Source organism: Molossus molossus, unplaced genomic scaffold (genome assembly GCF_014108415.1).
Source record: "Molossus molossus isolate mMolMol1 unplaced genomic scaffold, mMolMol1.p scaffold_m16_p_15, whole genome shotgun sequence".
Taxonomy (NCBI): Eukaryota; Metazoa; Chordata; class Mammalia; order Chiroptera; family Molossidae; genus Molossus; species Molossus molossus.
This window is the reverse complement of record NW_023425350.1, coordinates 24,116,505-24,136,998: the sequence shown is the minus strand read 5'-3', so window position 1 is coordinate 24,136,998 and position 20,494 is coordinate 24,116,505. Positions and strand designations below refer to the sequence as shown.

The following is a 20,494-nucleotide window of genomic DNA, read 5'->3' as shown; positions in this document are numbered from 1 at the left end:
GTTTGGAAGTCTTCCTTCTTCTTGGATTTTTTGGAATAGGTTGAGGAGAACAGGTGTTAGTTCTTCTTTGAATGTTCGGTAAAACTCCCCCGTGAAGCTGTCTGGGCCTGGGCTTTTGTTTGCTGGGAGTTTCTTGATTACATCTTTCATTTCCTTAGTTGTTACTGCTCTGTTCAATTTTTTTATCTCTTCCCGGCTCAGTTTTAGAAGACTATGTGATTCTAGAAACTTGTCCATTTTGCCTAGATTGTACAATTTGTTGGTGTATAATTGTTCATAGTATTCTTTAATGATCCTTTGTATTTCTGTGGTGTCAGTTGTTACTTCTTCTCTTTTGTTTCTGATTTTTTTTGGGGGGGGGAGGGTCCTCTCTTTGTTTCTTAGTGAGTCTGGCTAAGGGTCAATCAATCTTGTTTATCTTTTCAAAGAATCAGCTCTTTGTTTCATTGATCTTTTAGAAAAATTAGTCTCTATGTTGTTTATTTCTGCTCTGATCGTTACTATTTCTTTCCTTCTGTTTGCTCTGGGTTTTTCTTTTTGTTTACTTTCTAGTTCTTTAAGTTGTAGTTATGGAAGGTCAATTAGAAATTTTTTTGTTTCTTAAAGTAAGACTGTAGTGCTATGAACTTCCCTCTCAGGACTGCTTTCGCTGCATCCCATAGATTTTGTGTTGTTCTGTGGTCATTTTCATTGGGTTCCAGGAAGTTTTTAAATTTCTTCCTTGATCTCCTAGGTAATCCATTCATTGCTTAATAACATGCTATTTAGCCTCCATGTGTTTGAATGTTTTTGAGTGTTTTTATTGTAATTGATTTCTAGTTTCATGCCATTGTGATCTGAGAAGATGTTTGATATGATTTCAATCTTCTTGAACTTGTAGAAACTTAGTTTGTGTCCTAACATGTGGTCTATCTTCAAGAATGCCCCACGTGCAGTTGAGAAGAATGTGAATTCTGCAGTTTTGGGGTGTAATTCTCTGTAGATATCTATTAAATTCATTTGATCTACTGCATCATTCAGAGTCTCTAATTCCTTGTTAATTTTTTGTCTAGAAGATCTATCCAATGATATCAGCGGGGTGTTGAAGTCCAGTGCTATGATTATATTGCTGTCCATGTCTCCTTTGAAGTCATCCTGAAGTGTTTTTTTTTTATTATTTTTGTTACAGATGTTTCTCCTTTTTCCCCCTTTTACACCCTCCTCCCCACTCCCACCCCTGTTCCGTCCCCAGCTTGTTGTCTATGTCCATTGGCTCCTGCAGTTTTTTAATGTATTTTGGTGCTCCTATATTGGGTGCATATATGTTTACCAAGGTTATATCCTGTTGGATAGATCCTTTCAAACTTATGTAGTGGCCTTCTTTGTCTCTAGTTATAGACTTCATTTGAAGTCTATTTTCTCAGATATGAGTATTGCTACCCCAGCTCTTATTTTTATTTTCGTTTGCTTTGAAGATTTTTTTTTTCCATTTCTTCACTTTCAAACTATGTGAATCTTCTGTTGTGAGGTGGGTCTCTTGTAAACAACACATATATATGAGTCATGTTTTCTTATCCATTCAGCTACTCTGTGTTTTTTTGACCAGAGCATTTAATCCATTTACATTTAAGGTTATTGATATATACTTATTTATTTATTTATGGTTATGTTTCTCTTTCTATTTCTTCTGCTTATTACAGCAGTCCTTTTAACATTTTTTGCACTGCTGGTTTTGTGCTAATATATTCCCTTAGCTTTTTTTTTTCTGTCTGGAAAGCTCTTTATTTCACCTTCTATTTTGAATAATAGCCTTGCTGGATAGAGTACTCTTGGATTCAGATCCTTCTTTTTCATGACCTTGGATTACTTCATGCCATTCCCTTCTGGCCTGTGGTGTTTCTATTGAGAAGTCAGCTGATAGCCTTATGGGGGTTTCTCTGAAGGTAACCTATTACTTATCTCTTGCTGCCTATAGGATTCTCTCTTTGTCTTTAAATTTCTGCATTTTAATTATTATGTGTCTTGGTGTGGGCCTGTTTGGGTTCTTCTTACTTGGGGCTCTCTGTGCTTCTTGAACTTGTATGCCTTTTTCTTTCACAAAGTTAGGGAACTTTTCTGTCACGATTTCTTTAAATATATTCTCTAACCCTTGCTCATTTTTCTCTTCTGCTAGAACTCCTATGATGCAGATGTTGTTATGTTTCATATTGTCCCACAATTCTCTTAAACTGCCTTCCTGTTTTTCTTTTTGGTTCTCTGATTGGGTGATTTTTTTCTACTCTTTCTTCCAAATCATTGATCTGGTCCTTGGCCTCCTGTGCTCTGCTGGTTATTCCTTCCAATGTGTTCTTTATTTCTGCTGTCATTCTTTATTTTTGCTTGGTGGTTTTTCCTTTCCAGTTGGTTGATTTTCAATGTTTCTATATCTTTACTCATGCTGTTGAGCTTCCTCATACTCTACTCTGACCTCTGTCTCTGATATCTTGCTTAATTCCATTTCATTTATCTCATCTTCTGTAGAAATCTCTTTTTCTTTCATTTGGGATTTGTTTCTTTGTTTCACCATTTTGGCTGTCTCAGTGGGTTTTGGATCCTGCTAAATTTTCCCTGTGGGTGTTGGTATTCCACTGATTGTGGCTCTCTTTACTGGATTTTGATGAGTGTGGGAGGACCCATGTTAAATGCCACTGTCAAGCCTTGTTTTCCTGGATTGATTTGCAGGCCAACCAACGGTTAAGTTATCCTCTAGCTTTTGCCTGCAGACTATTAGTCTCAATTACTTGCTGAGCCTTGGGTTGTAGCCCTCAGCTGAATGAAAAAATCCTTCACGTGCACAGGGTATGAGGATTTCCAGTGAGTGGGTCTATTGCTTGCTGGCAGTCTCTAGCTGTTAATGAGCCTCATTTGAATTTCTCTGGCCTGGCGGTATTAAATTCCTGAGGGAGGGGTTGTTGTTTCTCCCTGAAGCTCTGGGAAGGGATTCTTTGAGTAATATGGCTACTCTCTTATGAAGGAGTGATTCAGCATAAAACTCCTGGTGTCCTTTCCTGAGCCAGGAGCCCCGGACTCTCTTCACACAGTTCCAATCCAGTTTGCCCTCCCTCTATGGGAGCCCAAGGTGAATGGCTGTAGCTGATTTAGTGCTCTGGCCCTTCAAGGAACTGACTGCTCACAGCTAAAACAACCCTTAGCTGCTGTCCTTGGGCTACCAGTCTGCCCTCTTGCGCCTCCGCAATTCCTACCAGGTTCAATTTGTTGTCCTCTTTCCATCCCTGGTTATAAGGGTTCTCTCCAGCTGATTTTCAGTTGTTTTTTTCCCAATAATGTGTCTTTATTTTAGTTGTAATTCCAGTTTGGTCCTGGGAGATCATCTGTGTAGCTTCCATTCACTCCACCGCCATTTTTCTCCTGTCTCCATTGATTTTAGATAGAGTAGAAGGGAGGAAGTGAGAGAGAGAGAGAGAAACGTCAACATGAGAGAGACACATTGATTGGCTGCCTCCTACATGACCCCAACCAGGGCTGGGGATTGAACCCAGGCATATGCCCTTGACTGGGAACTGAACCCATGACCCTTCAGTCCATGGGCCGACACTTGAACTGGTGAGCCAAACCAGCCATGGTGGCAGTGAAAATAATTTTAAAACCTTGAGCTTAAGCTGATGGGGGCACCCCATCTTACATACTCTTGTTTTGTCTCAAGTAAGCCACTGCCAAAGGGCTGGAGGATTCTAAAGAGCTGTCATCTCCCTTTGAAAGTCACCCAGTGTTTCTTGGAGATGGTCCTCTCACTGCAATCCTGAGGCCATTGTGGGACTGTTCATTCATCATCTCCTGACACCAGCCCTGTCTAAACCCTATGTATTGAGAAGTTTATCATCAGTTTCAGGAGTTCTTGACCATACGCACATAGGACTTCAGCTTTCAGCACATTCTTGGTTACCTCTTTCTGTTCAAAGAATATAAATTAATATTGAGGCCCACTTATTTCAGAAAAACTAAACAAAAAAAACATGGTTAGCAAAATCAGTCCTCCAGTTATATCTTAGAAATTTGTTGACACTTCTCTTAGAGTACCTATCCTTGTGCTATAATTGTAGGTTTGGTTTTCCTTTACCTCTCTCCTATTAACCTGTCATCCCCATGATAGCAAGTATAGTAACAAACTCGTTTTCTCATAGGTGTCTGTTCTGTGCCTTTCACAAAATAGATGCTCAGTAGATTGATAGTGAATTAAAATACTTTATATAATAATGAGATTTGGTTGTCTGCAATTCCATTCTTCTATTAATGTTTCCATGCCTATCTTTTAGATAGGTGATCAACCACCTTCAGAATTAAAGAATGAACTGGCTTATACTTTATAAATTAGCTAAACAAATAAAGGTCTGGACATCAGGGAACTTATGGTTTATTTATTTTTTTACCTTATCTTCATTGTTGAATGTATTACAGATGTCCCCTCCCCTTTTCTCCCCATTGACTCCCTCCTCCCCAATCCCACCCCCCTCCTGCCTTACCCACACTATTGTCTGTTACCATTGATAATGCATATATGCACAGAATTCTTTGGTTTATCCCATCCCGCCCTGCCTTCCCCCTTCCCTTTGAGGTTCATCAGTCTAACAACCAATTTGTACTTCTTAATTCCTTCATATTTTCCACCCATCCCCCAAACCCCCTCCCATCTGGCAATCAACAACAAGTTCTCTGTATCTATGAGTCTGTTTCTGTTCTGCTTACTTATTTGGTTTGTAGATTCAATTTTTGATAGATATGTATTAATTGGCATTTTATTGTTCATATTTTTGTTGTTCTCCTTCAAGAAGACCCCTCAACATTTCATATAATACAGGATTAGTGGTGATGAACTCCTTTCGATTTTTCTCGTCTGGGAAACTATATGTCCATTGATTCTAAATGATAGTTTTGCCGGATAGACTAATCTTGGTTGCAGGTCATTGCTTTTCATCACCTTGAATATTTCTTGCCACTCCCTTCTGGCCTGCAAAGTTTCTGTTGAGAAATCAGCTGACAGCCTTATGGGAGCTCCTTTGTAGGTAACTAACTGCTTTTCTCTTGCTGCTTTTAAGATTCTCTCTTTGTCTTTAACCTTTGGCATTTTGATGATGATGTGTCTTGGTGTGGACCTCTTTGGGTTTATCTGTTTGGGACTCTCTGTGCTTCCTGGACTTGTATGTCTGTTTCCTTCACCAAGTTAGGGAAGTTTTCTGCCCTTTGTTTCAAATAGGTTTTCAATTTTGTGCCCTCTCTCTTCTCCTTCTGGCATTCCCATGATGCAAATATTGGTACACTTGAAGTTGTCCCAGGGGCTCCTTACACTATCCTTATTTTTTTTTTTTTGGATTCTTTTTTCTGTTTGCTGTTCTGATTGGGTGTTTTCTGTTTCCTTATATTCCAAATCGATGGTATGCTTCTTGGCTTTACCTATTCTACTACTGATTCTGTGTAAATTATTCTTTATTTCAGTTAGTGCCTCCTTCATTTCTGACTGGTCCTTTTTTATGTTGTTGATGTTCTCACTAAGTGCCTTGAGCATCCTTATAACCAGTGTTTTGAACTCTGCATCTGATTGGTTGCGTATCTCCTTTTTGTTTAGTTCTCTTCCTGGAGTTTTGTTCTTTTCTTTCATTTGGGACATGTTTCTTCGTCTCTTCATTTTGGCTGATTTCCTGTGTTTGTTTCCATGTATTAGGAAGAGTTGCTCTGTATCCTAGGCTTCCTGGGGTGACCTGTTGTAGTAGGTGTCCTGTAGGGTCCAGTGCCACAATCTCTCTGATGGCCCCAGCTGTACCCTTGAGGTGCACCCCTAGTGTGGACTGTATACCTTCTGTTGTAGCTGAGTTTTGATTGCTGTTGGCATGTCAATGGCAGGGACTTACTCAGGCTGATCAGCTGTAAGGACTGCTTGTGCCCACTGACCACTGGCCTCTGACTACCTTGGATGATCAGCTGTGTAGGGGCCCACCACACAGAGCAAGACTTACTTCAGCAGGGTTCTGGTACCCACTGAGTTCATTCACTGAGTGTGTCACTTGTATACATGGTTGGGTGGTGATGCTTTGATATGGCCTAAAGCTATCCACTGGGTGTGCTGGCTCTGGGGCAAAGTCAGCCACTGCCTGTGTTCTACCCAGGGCCACCAGGCATAAGCTACCAAGTGATCTGCAGATGGCTGCTGCTTGTGCTGGGCTTGGAGGTGCCCAGGCAATGCCAAGTTGTGAACCAAGGCTGGCTGCTTCTAGGGCCAGGCCTGGGGCCACTTAGCAAGAGGTATGGGGCTTGCTGAGACTAGATGCTGCTTGTTTGAGAGATTTTAGGAAACTCTGAAGCAGGATCCAAGACAGGCCAATCCTATGGTAAAGCCATTGGAAGCAGCTTGGGTGGGCCTGAAAGTCGGGTGGAGCAGGGCCTCAGGTGAATCACCAAGGCAGGGCAACAAGGTGTGAGCCAGGTTGCTGGAGTCCCAATATATGGTGCCTGTCTGCTGGCCCCGTTGGAGAAGGGCTCCACTAGAATGTCTGTCTGGGAGAAAGCTGCCCCTCTAGCTCTTGCCCCGATGCCAAACAAGTCAGTTCTTCACTGTATGTCTCTGGCGCCTTTCAAGCTGCCTCTCCCATGCCAGAGCCTGGAGGGTGAAAGTCTGATTAAGTCCATGCATGGGCCCTGTAAGAAGAACTGCCTGGGGCTCCAGCAGCCTCAGGCTCCAGCAGCCTCTGGCTCCAGCAGCCTCAGCCTCTCTCAGCCTCAGTTCCCGCTGGTTTTTCCGGCTTGAAGTTATGGGGACTTCTCTTCCTGGCACTGGAACCCTGAGCAGTGTGGCTCAGTTAGTTGGAGTATTGTCCCATATACCGAAAGGTCATGGGTTTGATTCCCGATCAGGGCACATACCCAGGTTGCAGGTTCATTCCCCGGTCAGGTTGTGTATGGAAGGCAGCCAGTCAGTGTTTCTCTCTCATATTGATGTTTCTTTCTCTCTCTCTCCCTTTACCTCCCTCCCTTCCTCTCTCTCTGAAATCAATAAAAACATAACATATCCTTGGGTGAGGATTTTTTTAAAAAGAGAGAAGGTATACTGTTGAGAAAGAAATGTATTTTTTATAAATTTATTTTTATTGCTACTTCTTGAATTATATATCCAGAGTAAAGACTAAGTGCCTTTTCATCCAAATGGAATTATGTGATAAAGGAACATTGGAAGGCTGGATCGACAGCAGAAGAGGCAAGAGTCCAAACAAATATCCATCTTTGGAATTATTTGAGCAAATAGCCATAGGAGTGGATTACATACATTCAAAACAGTTAATTCATAGAGACCTTAAGGTAAGTGGAAAGTTGGCTTTGTTAGGAAATGGTAAATATAATTTAATAATTTAAAAATATATCTTCTCCAGTTTTAGAATTATTTGACAGCCATGAAGGAATAATATTTCTGATCCTCTAAAGTTACAACGGATCTAGATCTTGTACCATATAATTCCCTAGAGCCAGTCAGAAGATCTCTAGGTCCAGTGAACTTGTCAAGACACTGAGTTCTGCGGGAAGGAGCTCATTCAGCTCGGGTGCTGTCTGGCTGATAGTCATACTCCAGTTGTAAACACTAGGAGCTTTAGCATACTGAACATTCCCATGCAAATAATTACAATGGCTGGCACAGCCAGCTGGCTGCCCTGTCTCTGCCTCTACTGCCACTCAAGCTTGCCTGAGAGGCATACGGGAGTCTAGTGACTATGGCTTTGGGAACACTGGTTCTCCTGCTCTCTCAGCCATGACTCATGAGGGTAGTCACAAATACTAGGTCCAGAGCCTAGAATTTTCTTGGTATTTGGACACTTCTGCCCCATGTTTGGAAAATTGCAATTATCCTATCCTTGGAACAAGTAGCAAACCTTTGTATTTTCATTTCTTCTGTCTTCCTAGCATCCCACATGGTCTAGACGAACAGTTTTCCCATTTTTCTTCTCATCAAAATGGAAGAAGAGAGACAGAACAGCTTTTCAGTCTCCCCTCCATACTCTGTGCCCTGTGATTTGCCTACTGTCATCACAAACTAGCCATGCTGAATCCTGTCCCTGAACCATTGTTCATATTCTCGAGTGTGACACTCTTCTGCTTGTCCCCTTTGTCCCAGGCCCTTTATGTAGCCTTTCCAGATCACCCGGCATCAGGCAGGAGTGCCTTATTTATATGGGTTGTGGCTATCTGCTTAGCCCACTTACCTAAAACACCAAGGAATGAAGCAAAAATTCCCTGAGTAAAAGAAGCACTTCCTTAGATAGTTGTTTGTTGGGCCTTCGAGGGAACAAGTGGCCCTTAAGCGTTATGGCATCATTTGTCTGCCCAGGGGATGGATGTCTGATGCCTTCATGTTGGGGTCCGCCTGGCTTCAGTGTCTCTCTAACAATATCTGAGGGTGTTCTTTGAAGTTGGAACATAATAAGGACTATGTTTAAAAAGATACATTTTGGATGGCTGTACCTTTACTTTGGAATAAACCACACATAGAGTTAAATGAGAAATTAAGCACAATCATCTGTTTATACAGTGATTTTTAAGAAAATACAGAAGTTTGGACATTAGCTCTCATACCTTCCTCAGGGTGAACTAGTACAATTCTGACTAGTATAGTGGAGTCTGCCTTCTACATCTGTCCTGTGTCCTGCACCGCCCGGGCCCCATCCTCTCTTGTGTGTTTGCAGAGACTGTGTGCTCTATTTCTGCAGTTACGCAAAGGGTCAGGCTTGAATACTACTGAGCCTTCTTTCATCTTCTACAGTTGCCGCCGTGTCGCATGTGAGATAGGGTGCGAAGGGAGGCGTGCCTTTTTTCTTTGTGGAGAGGAAAGCCTCGCAAAATACCAGCTGCAGGTTGCTTTGCCGGAGAACAGTCTTTACCCAGTAAAGTCCCTCTTATATGAAGTCTACTAGTATTTACCACTTTCTGTCGGAATCTTAGGAACTAGACTAAAAGCACTGGGGGAGGGACATAGAAGTTTCTGGAGTGAGGGCTTAAGGTCCTTAGAGGTTCAGTCCAGTCCCCTTAGGCCCAGACTCTTTGGTCATCCTCAGCCAGAGCATCAGCCCTTATGCCTGTACCTTCTGTATAAAACTGGCACCCTTTTTTATGCTTTACAAGCCAACATTTTGCCAAATCACACTGTAACTGATTAGACTAAATGTGGCATTATTGTTTTTCGTTTTTCTCCTTAATGAACAATAAACATGTGATCTGATATTTTTACTGCACAGTCCGATCCGGCTTACATGTTTACACAGCATCGTAAATGTAATGTGCTGTTCCTCAGAGTCAGGTTATAGCCTTGTGTGGGACTAGCAGTCACACTTGCAAACTCAATATATTTCGCGTTGTAACTTGAATTAGCATTGGTACTTTTTCTCTCCACACCCACCCCACACGCATGTACAGCTTTCTGTCTGTATCCTTGGTGTCAGGTTCCAATCTCACTGTTCATTGTTCCAATCCAACTGCTAATTTCCGTGTGGGCTTTTTCGGGCTGGCTTCTCAGAAGCTCCCTTTCAGCGGCCCTGGGCTGCTGTCTCTTCCCTCTCAGTTCCTTTACCAGGCCCTCCCCTAAGTGCTGGCTCATGAGGTCTGTGTGTGAATGTAAAGCCCAACATTGTATTGATAGTCTAGCCTCTTCAACAAAGGCAAAATATTAATTTCCTCCTCAATAACCATCTGGTTTCATAGTCTTTAGAATATTGGTCAGTACCTTACAAATTTGTGGAATAGGATGAACACCCCTCATTCTGTTCTTCCTTTTCTTTTTTCAATCTGCTCAACAAATTACGTGGAAAAAAATACTTCAGTGCTAGTTGTCAGTTTCCAGTTAACTTGGTATAACTTCAAGGATAGAGGGGGTGTGTTTCTGAAGAAGGAGTCGGAGACCTGGAGACACTGAATTCAAGGAAACCCCCAGGAGATGTTCTGTATAAGCTATCCTGCAGCATAACTGGGCAGAGACCCATTCTGAGAATCTCAAAGTTGGAAGGGATCTTAAGGGCACCTACTTCAATCCCCACTGAATTCTGAACTCATATTTGCAGCATTTCTACCAAGTGGACATCCAGTTCTGTCTTGAATGCTTCCTGGGATAGGGAACTCTTGAACTCCCATTCTTTGAACCATACCTACTTTATTTATTTATTTTTATCCTTACCCAAGGACACTTTTTCATTCTTTGTTCAGATAGAGCAGGAGGGAGAGAGAGAGAGAGAAACATCGATGTGAAAGGGACACATCGAGTGGCTGCCACCTGCACGACCAACCAGGGCCGCGGACAAACTGCAACGGAGGTACATGCCCTTAGCGGGAACTGAACCCGGGTCTCTCCGGACCGCAGGCCGACGCTTTAACCGCTGAGCCAAACCGGCCAGGGCATGAACCATACCTACTTAAAACCATACTAATATTAAACTATATTAGGTTGCACTGTTAGTATATTTAGGTTACATAAAAGCAAATCTTTTGGTCGTTTTCACCCTCTAGTCCTGGATTTATCCATGAGACCATGCAGAGTGAATCCACCTTTCACTTAACAGCTCTTCAGATATTTTAGGCAGCTCTGCCACAAGCCTTCTCTGCTGACATCCTCAGCTGGCATTTTAAAGACCTGTGATGTTAAAACTTCTACCTGGGCTTCCTGTATAAGGGGACCTATCTTATCCAAGGGTGGGCAGAAGTAGGTTTACAGTTGTGGTTACGCATATTATTATTTATTACTGTATTATTTTCCATATGAACAATTGTAACCCTACTTTTCCCATCCCTTAAGTAAATATAAAAATAGCCATTGCTAAATATGATTTGGGTATATAATGCCAGTCTGTCAAATTGATACTTATAAATTAAATGTTTTGTTTTTTTTTCCTTTTCCTGTAGCCAAGTAACATATTTTTAGTAGATACAAAACAAATAAAGATTGGAGACTTTGGACTTGTAACATTCCAGGAATATTCTAGAACGCGGTCAAGTGGTCAGGGAACACCATTATACATGAGCCCAGAACAGGTGAGGTCTCTTTCTTTTCTATCTCTAATTTTTAATTTATTTTTTCTTTTTATTTTATGTTATTTTTTTTAATCCTCACCCAAGGACACTTTTCCATTTTTGTTGAAATAGAGTGGGAGGGAGAGAGAGAGAAACATTGACGTGAAAGGGACACATCAAGTGCCTGCCTCCCGCACGACCCCAACCAGGTTCGAGGACAAACTGCAATCGAGGTATGTGCCCTTAGCGAGACCCGAATCTGGGTCTCTCTGGACAGCGGGTCAACACTCTAACCACTAAGCAAAACTGGCCAGGGCTTTTTTTTTATTTCAAAGAAAATATAAAAATAATAGACACCTTTGATAAAATTAAAACAGTACAGAATTATATAGAATAAGAATGCAAAACTCCCCTTAACCTTCCTTTTTACTTTTACTCTGCTAACTACAGTTTGTTGTTTATCCTTTTAGATCATTTTCTATGAGTTACAAAAATATACAAACAGCCCTGGGTGGTTTTGCTCAGTGGGTAGAGCATCGGCCTGCCAACTGAGGTGTAGATTCGGGTTCCGGTCAAGGGCATATACATGGGTTGCAGAGGCAACCAATCAATATGTGTCTTTCTCACATTGATGTTTTCTCTCTTTCTCTCTCCCCCTCTCTCCCTTCCACTCTAAAACTCAATGGAAAAATATCCTCGGGTGAGGATTAAAAAAGTTATAATGATAAATATGTATACAAACACATATATATATGATGAATGAGGAGTATCTTGCTTTTTTAGTTTGCATTTCCCAGAATTTTAATAAGGTAGACCATCTTTCCATGTGTTTCCTTATAATTATTCTGCAAATTCTCTATTCATCTTTTCTCAGTTTTCTTACATAGGTTAGCTTTTTCTAACTCATTTGTATTTTTTATGTATTTTAGATATTGATGCCATATCAACTATCTTAATATCCTTGATTATTACTTATTATTTATTTGTTTATAATATGATATAGAAGCTTTTTTTTTAATCCTCACCCGAGGATATTTTTCCATTTTTTGTACAGATAGAGTGGGAGGGAGAGAGAGGAAGGGAGAGAGAGAGAGAAACATCGACTTGAAGGGACACATCGAGTGGCTGCCACCCGCACGACCAACCAGGGCCGGGGACAAACTGCAACCGAAGTACGTGCCCTTAGCGGGAACCGAACCCGGGTCTCTCCGGACCGCAGGCTGACGCTCTAACCGCTGAGCCAAACTGGCCAGGGCGATATAGAAGCTTTTAAGTGTTACATTTATCAACATTTTCTTTGTGACTGCTATATTTCTCATTTTTTACTTTGGAAGTAATTTCTACCAGAAAACTAAAAATATTTTGCATTACTTTAGTCTAACTTGAATTAATTTTTGTATACATAAGAGAAAGGGATATAACTTGATTTTCCCCATATGGATATGCAATTGTCTCATCACTATGTATTAAATAGTTCATGGTTTAAAATATTATTTTAAGGAAAATTTATAGAGACCAAAAGTAGAACAGAGGTTACCAGGGCTGGGGGAGGGAGGAATGGGAAGTTATTTTTAAATGGGTACAGAGTCTGTTTGGGATGATGAAAAACTTCTAGAAATAGGTAGTGGTGATGGTTACACAACATTGTAAAGGTACTTAATGCCACTGAATTGTACAAATAAAAATGGTTAAAATGGTAAATGTTATGATATATCTATATCTATCTATCTATCTATCTATCTATCTATCTATCTATCTATACAGTAAAATTCTATTTTATCATACATGAAATGCCCACACACTCATGGATCTGTTTCTGGACTCTATTCTGTCCAGTTGATATATTTTTTTCTTTTTAGTATTATTCTGTTTCCATTGTAGCATTATAAAATAGGTTTTAGTATTTGGACAGCAGGATCTCCCACACTATTCTTCCATTTTAAAGTGTTCTTAGTGTTCACATTCACTATTCATAAAAACTGTAGAATCAGCTCGTCATGTTTCATAACTGGTGTTGAGGTTTGATAGCAGTTGCATTAAATTTAAGGAATTCAGTAGAGGAGGATTGACATCTTTATATATTTGAAACTTCTCCAGGAAATTGGTGTATTTCTCCCACTTATTTAAGTCCTCTATCAGTCAGCTTTTGCCAGGTTGTGCTATGGTAAGAAACGACCCCTGATTTCCTGGTGGTGCCCACAACACCAAAGCTTATTTCTTGCTCACATAACGTATCTGCTGCAGTCTGGCTGCAGTTTTGCCCCACACATCTTCATTCCAGAATGCAGGCTGAAGAAAGACCCCTAACTGAGTATTGCTATCCTCACTGCAAAAGGTAATGCCAGACCAAACCTTGTGATAGCTTTTAAGGTTCCGCTCAGCAGTGGTACACATCACTAACATCATTGCCCAGAGCCAAGTGTCATGGCCCAGCTGAAGGCCAAGAGAGTAGAGAGGTGTCATGCTCTCATTGGGATGCCAGTGCACAATTGGGAGCAATAATACAATCTACCTCAAGGTCACTTTTATATTCTTCAGGGAAGTTTTAAAGTATTTCTTTCTCTGTGAAAATTGCTCATATTTTAAAGCTTTTCCCTGAATATGTATGGTGTTTTGCCATTAAAATGGGACTCCTTTTATCTAATTGGTTTTTAGTGAGGCTATTGATTTTTAAAATATATTTTTAATTGTGGTGAAATACACATAACCAAAACTGACCATCTTCACTTTCTTTTTTTTTTTTTTATCCTCACCCAAGGACACTTTTCCATTTTTTGTTCAGGTAGAGTGGGAGGGAGAGAGAGGAACAGAGAGAGAGAGAGAGAAACATCGATGCGAAAGGGACACATCGAGTGGCTGCCACCCGCACAACCGACCAGGGCCGGGGACAAACTGCAACCGAGGTACGTGCCCTTAGAGGGAACCGAACCCGGGTCTCTCAGGACCGCAGGCCGACGCTCTAACCGCTGAGCCAAACCGGCCAGGGCCGTCTTCACTTTCTTAAGTGTATAGTTCAGTGGATTAAGTACATACATGTTGTGCTACCATCACCACCATCCATTTCATCCATTCACAGAACTCTTCATCTTGCAAAACTGAAACTCTGGGACCCACTGAATAGCTCCTCATTCCCTTCTCCCTCTAGCTCTTGGCAACCACCATTCTATTTTCTCTCTCTATAAATCTGACTGCTCTAAGAACCTCCCAAGTGCAATAATAGAGTATATGTCCTTTTGTGACTGGCTTATTTCACTCAGCATAATGACCTCAGGATTCATCCATATGTTGTGACACATGTCCAAATTTCTTTCCTTTTTAAGGCGGCATAATATTTCTTTAAAAAAATGTTTGTCTTTATTGATTTTTAGAGAGGGAAAGAGAGATAGAAACATCAATGAGAGAGAACATCAGTTGACCACTTCCTGCATGCCCCACACTGGGAATTTGGCCCATAACCTGGGCATGTGCCCTGCTTGATCAGGAATTGAACTGGTGACCTCTTGGTGCATGGGTTGACGCTCAACCACTGAGCCACACCGGCCAGGTTAATATTTCTTTTTCTTTGTTTTTAAAATATGATTTTATTGATATTTTAGAGAGAGAAGAAGGGAGAGAAAGATAGAAACATCGATGTTAGAGAGAGACATCAATTAGCTGCCTCCTGCATGCCCCCTACTGGAGCCTGCAATTTGGGATTGTACCCTGACCAGGGATTGAACCGGTACCTCTCAGTCTATGGGATGATGCTCAGTCCACTGAGCCACATCAGCTGGGCATCTGCATAATATTTCATTGTATGAATGGACCACATTTTTTTTAAATACTCACCTGAGGATATTTTCTATTTATCTTTAGACAGAGTGGGAAGGAGGGAGAGAGAGAGAGAAACATTGATGTGAGAGGGACACATTGAGTGGTTGCCTCCCACGTGACCCTGACCAGGACCAAGGATGAACCACAACCAAGGTACATGCCCTTGATTGGAATCGAACCTGCAACTCGTTGGTCCGTGGGCCGACGCTCTTACTACTGAGTCAAACCGGCCAGGGCTGAATGGACCACATTTTGTTTATTCATCCGTGGCTGGATATTTGGGTTGCTTTTACCTTTGGCTATTGCAAATAATGCTTCTATGAACATGATTGTCGTTATTGATTTGTGAATGTTTGGCTTACTTATAGGTTCATTAATAGTTTTTGGTTGATTACTTATTATCTCTTTTTGGGTTGTTCATCCTGTTTTTCTTTTTGACTTATAAATGCCCTTTAATGATAATTTTACTGAAAATGTATCTTTCAAAATGCCTCCATTATTTTGTCATCCAAGAATAAATATACTGAGTAATCTGTTTGAGAGTCTAGAATGGAGAAGGAGCACATCTCTTCCCTCTGGGGACCATTTGGCATAATAACACCATTTGGCTTTTTGTGGAGTGTGAAAGTAGAAGACAGTAAGAGGCTAATTGACTCCCTTTTAACTCCATCTATTGAATATCTCCTGTATCCTATAATGTCACCCTCAGAATATTTTTCAAATCATTCATCATTGTGCTTTTTGTTTTCTTAGTGATTTTTAAATTTTAAAACATTGTATTGAGGAATAATTAACATAGCATAAAATGCACAGATCTTAAACGTACATTTCTTAGTTTTGACAAAAGCATATACCTGTGAAGCCACAAGCTGATGAAGGTGTAGAATATTTTCCTCACCCAGGAACATTCCCTCAGGCTCCTTTCCAGTCAGTCCCCCTCCCCACTGTCCAGAGGCAGCCAGTGTTCTGATTTCTGTCACCATTGATTAGTTCTCCCTGCTCTTGAGCTTCATAGGAATGGAATCATACAGTATGTACTCTTTCCCATTTGATTATTTCCCTCAAAGTATTGTCTGTTGGAGATCCTCTAATTGTTGCTTGTACTAGCCGATTATTACCTTTTATTGCTGAGTGCTGTTCCATAGTAGAAATACAGGCATACCTCACAGATATTGCGGGTCAGTGCCAACCATTGCAATAAAGCAAGTACCGCAATAAAACAAGTCACGTTTTTTGTTTGTTTGTTTCCCAGTGCATATACAAGTTGTTTATACTGTAGCTTACCCAGTGTGCAATAGCACTATGTCTAAAAAATTTATACTACCTTTATTAAAAATGCATCATTGCTAAAAATGGTAACCATCATTGGAGCCTTCAGCAAGTTGTAATCTTTTTGCCGGTAGAGGGTCTTGCCTTGATGTTGATGGCTGCCGACTGATCAGGGTGTTGATTGCTGACATCTGGGCTGGCCGTGGCAATTTCTTAAAATAAAGCAACAATGAAGTTTGCTGCATTGATTAACTTTTCCTTTCACAAATGATTTCTTTGTAGCATGTGAGGCTGTTTGATAGCACTTTACTCTTGTAGAACTTCCAAAATGGGAGTCAGTTCTTTCAAACCCTGCCACTGCTGTATCCACTAAGTTAATGTAACATTCTAATACTTGGTGAGGCAATAATAGGTGAGAGAAAAGAAAAGAAACCGAAAGACAGTATTCTCTAAATAAATGGAAACTTATTAGCCTTTTGGTAAAACAGTATCATAGCTACCCCACATCACAACAAAGTGTTTCTGAATAGATTTCTAATCTAAATTTTAAAAATTCAATAAAGCGAAGTGCAATAAAACGAGGTATGCCTAGATACCACAGTTTGTTTATCCATTCCCCTGCTGATGGACATCTGGATTGCTTCCTGTAATAGAATATTATGAATAAATCTTCTATGAACATTTGCATACATCAAGGCAAGAACCTCCACCAGCAAAAAGATGACAACTCACTGAAGGCTCAGATAATGGTTACTGTTTTTTAGCAATAATGCATTTTTAATTAAGGTTGTACACTGGTTTATTATTATTATTTATGTATTTATGTATGTCTTTATTTTTGATTTTCAGAGAGAGGGAATGGGAGAGGGAGAAAAAGAAATGTTGAAGTGAAAGTGGAACATTGATCGGCTGCCTCCTGCACACACCCTTTGGGGGATTGAGCCCATAACCCAGGCATGTGCTCTGAGAATTAAACAAGCAACCTTTTGGTGCATGGGATGACGGCCCAATGAAGTGAGCCACACCAGACCAGCCAGGGCTTTTAAAAAATTATTTATACTTATTTTTTTTTTTTTTTTAGACATAATGCTCTTGCACAGTGGATAGACTACAGTATAGTATAAAAAACTTATATATGCACTGGGAAACCCAAAAATTCATATGACTTGCTTTATTGTGAAACTCGTTTTATTGTGATGGTTGGACCTATTTTAATTGTATCAGCTGACACATCTCATTTAACCCTACAGTCAAACTCTGAAGTTGAAACTATTGTTATCCCCATTTTATGTTTGAGATTGTTCCAATGTTGATGGTTAATTTACACAGGTAATTCAGCTACTTAGTGACAGAGAACTTGGGTAGATGCCAGAGATCTTGCTAACAAATATACACAGTTTTATAAGATATTTTGGTCAATGCCTGTCTAGTGTGGCTTAGTGGATTGGGCATTGTCCCATGGACTGAGAGGTCTGAAGGGGTCCTGGTTCGATTCCCGGTCAGGGCACATGCCTGGGTTGGCTTGATCCCTAGTAGGGCATATGCAGGAGACAGCAATTGATGTTTCTCTCTCACATCGATATTTCTTTCTCTTCCTTCCTCTCTAAAAAATCAACAAAACATATATTTTTTAAAAAGATATTTTGGCCTGGCTAGTGTGGCTCAGTGGTTGAACATTGACCAAGAGGTCGCCAGTTCAATTCCTGGTCAGGGCACATGCCCAGAGGTTGTGGGCCAAATCCCCAGTAGAGGGCATGCAGGAGGCGGCCAATCCATGTTCTCTCTCATCAGTGTTTCTCTCTCTCTCTCTCCCTCTCCCTTTCCTCTCTGTCTAAAAACCAGTAAAGAAAAATAAATAAATAAGATATTTAGATCAAATACTTTTTTGGCTTTAGAAGACATAGATGTTTGTATCAGGTGAATAACAAATGTAAATGTATTTTGGTCTCTTTAGGTCTCTTCAGCAGAATATGGGAATGAAGTGGACATCTTTGCTTTAGGCCTAATTCTTGCAGAGCTTCTGTACATATGTCCCACGCGTTTCGAAACAATGACGGTAAATAATCTCACGGGAAAAATTTAGCAACAAAAATTATTGGCCATCGTCTTCAGAGTGCTGCCGCAGACAGTTATCATCCTTATGTAAGGATAGGCCTGAACGTATTACTGACTTCCAATGATATATGGCTTTTATCTCTCATGTTTGGGCAATCAGAACTTTTTGTTAAAAGTTCTAGTCAAGATGACAGAGTAGGTAAACACTGTGCTCACTTCCTCCCACCACTACATCAAAATTCTAGGACCACCACCCTTGAAAACCACCTGAGAATTAGCTGAACAGAACTTCTGTAACTAAGGATACAAAGGAAAAGCTGTGTCAAGACTAAATATTGAATGTTATCTGTAATTGAAAAATTAAAACAAAGAAACAATTTATTTTTATCCTCACCCGAGGACATTTTTCCATTTTTTGTTCAGATAGAGTGGGAGGGAGAGAGAGGAAGAGAGAGAGAGAAACATTGACGTGAAAGGGACACATCGAGTGGCTACCACCCACACGACCAACCAGGGCCGGGGACAAACTGCAACCGAGGTACATGCCCTTAGAGGGAACTGAACCCGGGTCTCTCTGGACCGCAGGCTGACGCTCTAACCGCTGAGCAAAACCGGCCAGGGCAAGAAACAATTTTTTTAAAACCCTTTTTATTAAAGACCAAAAACTTAGTTGTTGTTTTTTAAGGTATGTGCATCTCATAAAACCAAAGTTGTTTATTCCTGTTTGAATCAGTCAGTAAAATTTCGAGTGCCTTCTTGTTTGACATAAGACACCGTGCTAACTGCTACAAGGAATATAAAAATGAATAAGCCTTGTTCTCCAGGAGCATATTTCTAGAAGGGAAGGTATAAGAGAATGCTATACATGTTGGAGATGACATGAGGTCTTCAGAAGCAGCTAGGGGGAAATCTTCCAGCTAGGAAGGATTTAGGGTTCGTGGAGGCACTGAAGTGGGGCTCTGAAGGACTGGGTGGCTTCTAATAGTACAAAATAGAAAGAAGATGATTCCAGCTTGGAGACAGGAATGTGCAGAGTATGTATGGGGATATTTACATAGTCTGGTATTTTTATTGGTGTATATAGGTTACAAAGAAGTGGTGGTTGATAGAGTTGGAAAGACATGTTGGGGCTAAATTAAGGCAAGAATGTGGACTTTCTTGGGAAGGCAGTGGGGAGCCACGACATGCATTAGGCAACTGGATGGCCTCGTCTGAAGCTCAGTAGAGATGACACACCTAGAGTCATCAACCTTCTCCTCTGTAAAACAGGGGAAATGAAACTACCTATCATAGGGTTCCAAAAGGGTGAAGGGAAATAAAGCAAAAGATGTTCTTAACACTTCAACATGTTGTGATGTCAAAGATGGTTATTAGATAGGGCAGGGTGGGGGAGGGGAGTCCTGCTAGCTTCTTGGCTAAAGAGACTTTCCAGAGACCTGAAAATATTCTAGATTTAGGATATCCCCAGCCTTTAGTACTTCCTAAGTTTGTTTTTCCTCTCAAGTGAATAACTTCCTAATGAATATACATATGTGTGTGTGTTTTATTTTCAGATTTTCAAAGCTCTACGGGATGGCCATATCCCAGATATATATGATGACAAAGAAGTAAGCACTTGAAAATAATCAGAATTTTATTTTATTTTAATGTTTTATTTCTTCATAATGACTCTTTGTATCATTACAGAAAATTCTTCTACAGCAATTAGTCTCAAAGGAACCCAGGAAACGCCCTAAAACAGGTCAAATATTGAAGACTCTGAATGAGTGGAAGAATGCTCCAAAGAGACCAATGAGATGCACGTGGTAGCGCCTTTCTAAGAAAGTAATCTGCTTCTGATGCTCCATTTTCCTGTAACTGGCAAAACTCTGTTCGGAGTATCAGTGGTGTTTACCTGTTATTTTCATTTTTCCCTTAATTTTTAAAAATCCTCACCTACGGATATGTTTTATTGATTTTAGAGAGAGAAGAAGGGGGAGAGAAAGAGAAACATCAATGTGAGAGAGAAACATCAGTCGGTTGCCTCTCATACGTGCCCTGACCAGGATCGCACCCACAGCCTTTTGGTGTACAGGACAACGCTCCAACCAAGCCACCCAGCAAGGCTTCCCTAAATATTTTTTTACTACATTTGCAAAAGGTTGGCACTTTTTCTAAAATTTTTTTTTCCTTTATTGATTTTGAGAGAGAAAGGGAGAAACATCGATGAGAGAGAACATTGCATGCCGCCTCCTGCATGCCCCCCACTGGGATCTGGCCCACAACCTGGGCACGTGCCCTGCCTGGCAGTCAAACCGGTGACCTCTTGGTACATGGGCCAATGCTCACAAACACTGAGACACAGCGT

At 40.8% G+C, this 20,494-nt stretch overlaps 1 protein-coding gene across 1 annotated transcript in view; it reads left to right on the top strand.

Annotated features, from left to right (window-relative positions):
* Positions 1–20,136, top strand: part of EIF2AK2 (eukaryotic translation initiation factor 2 alpha kinase 2) — a 49,435-nt gene extending 29,299 nt beyond the window's left edge. The window contains exons 12-16 of the mRNA XM_036262231.1: positions 7,143–7,323; positions 10,903–11,031; positions 18,047–18,148; positions 19,701–19,754; positions 19,834–20,136. Of these exons, the coding sequence (XP_036118124.1) occupies positions 7,143–7,323; positions 10,903–11,031; positions 18,047–18,148; positions 19,701–19,754; positions 19,834–19,956 (589 nt within the window). The 3' untranslated portion in view covers positions 19,957–20,136. The remainder of the gene's footprint in view (positions 1–7,142; positions 7,324–10,902; positions 11,032–18,046; positions 18,149–19,700; positions 19,755–19,833) is intronic.
* The last annotated feature ends 358 nt before the right edge of the window (positions 20,137–20,494 follow it).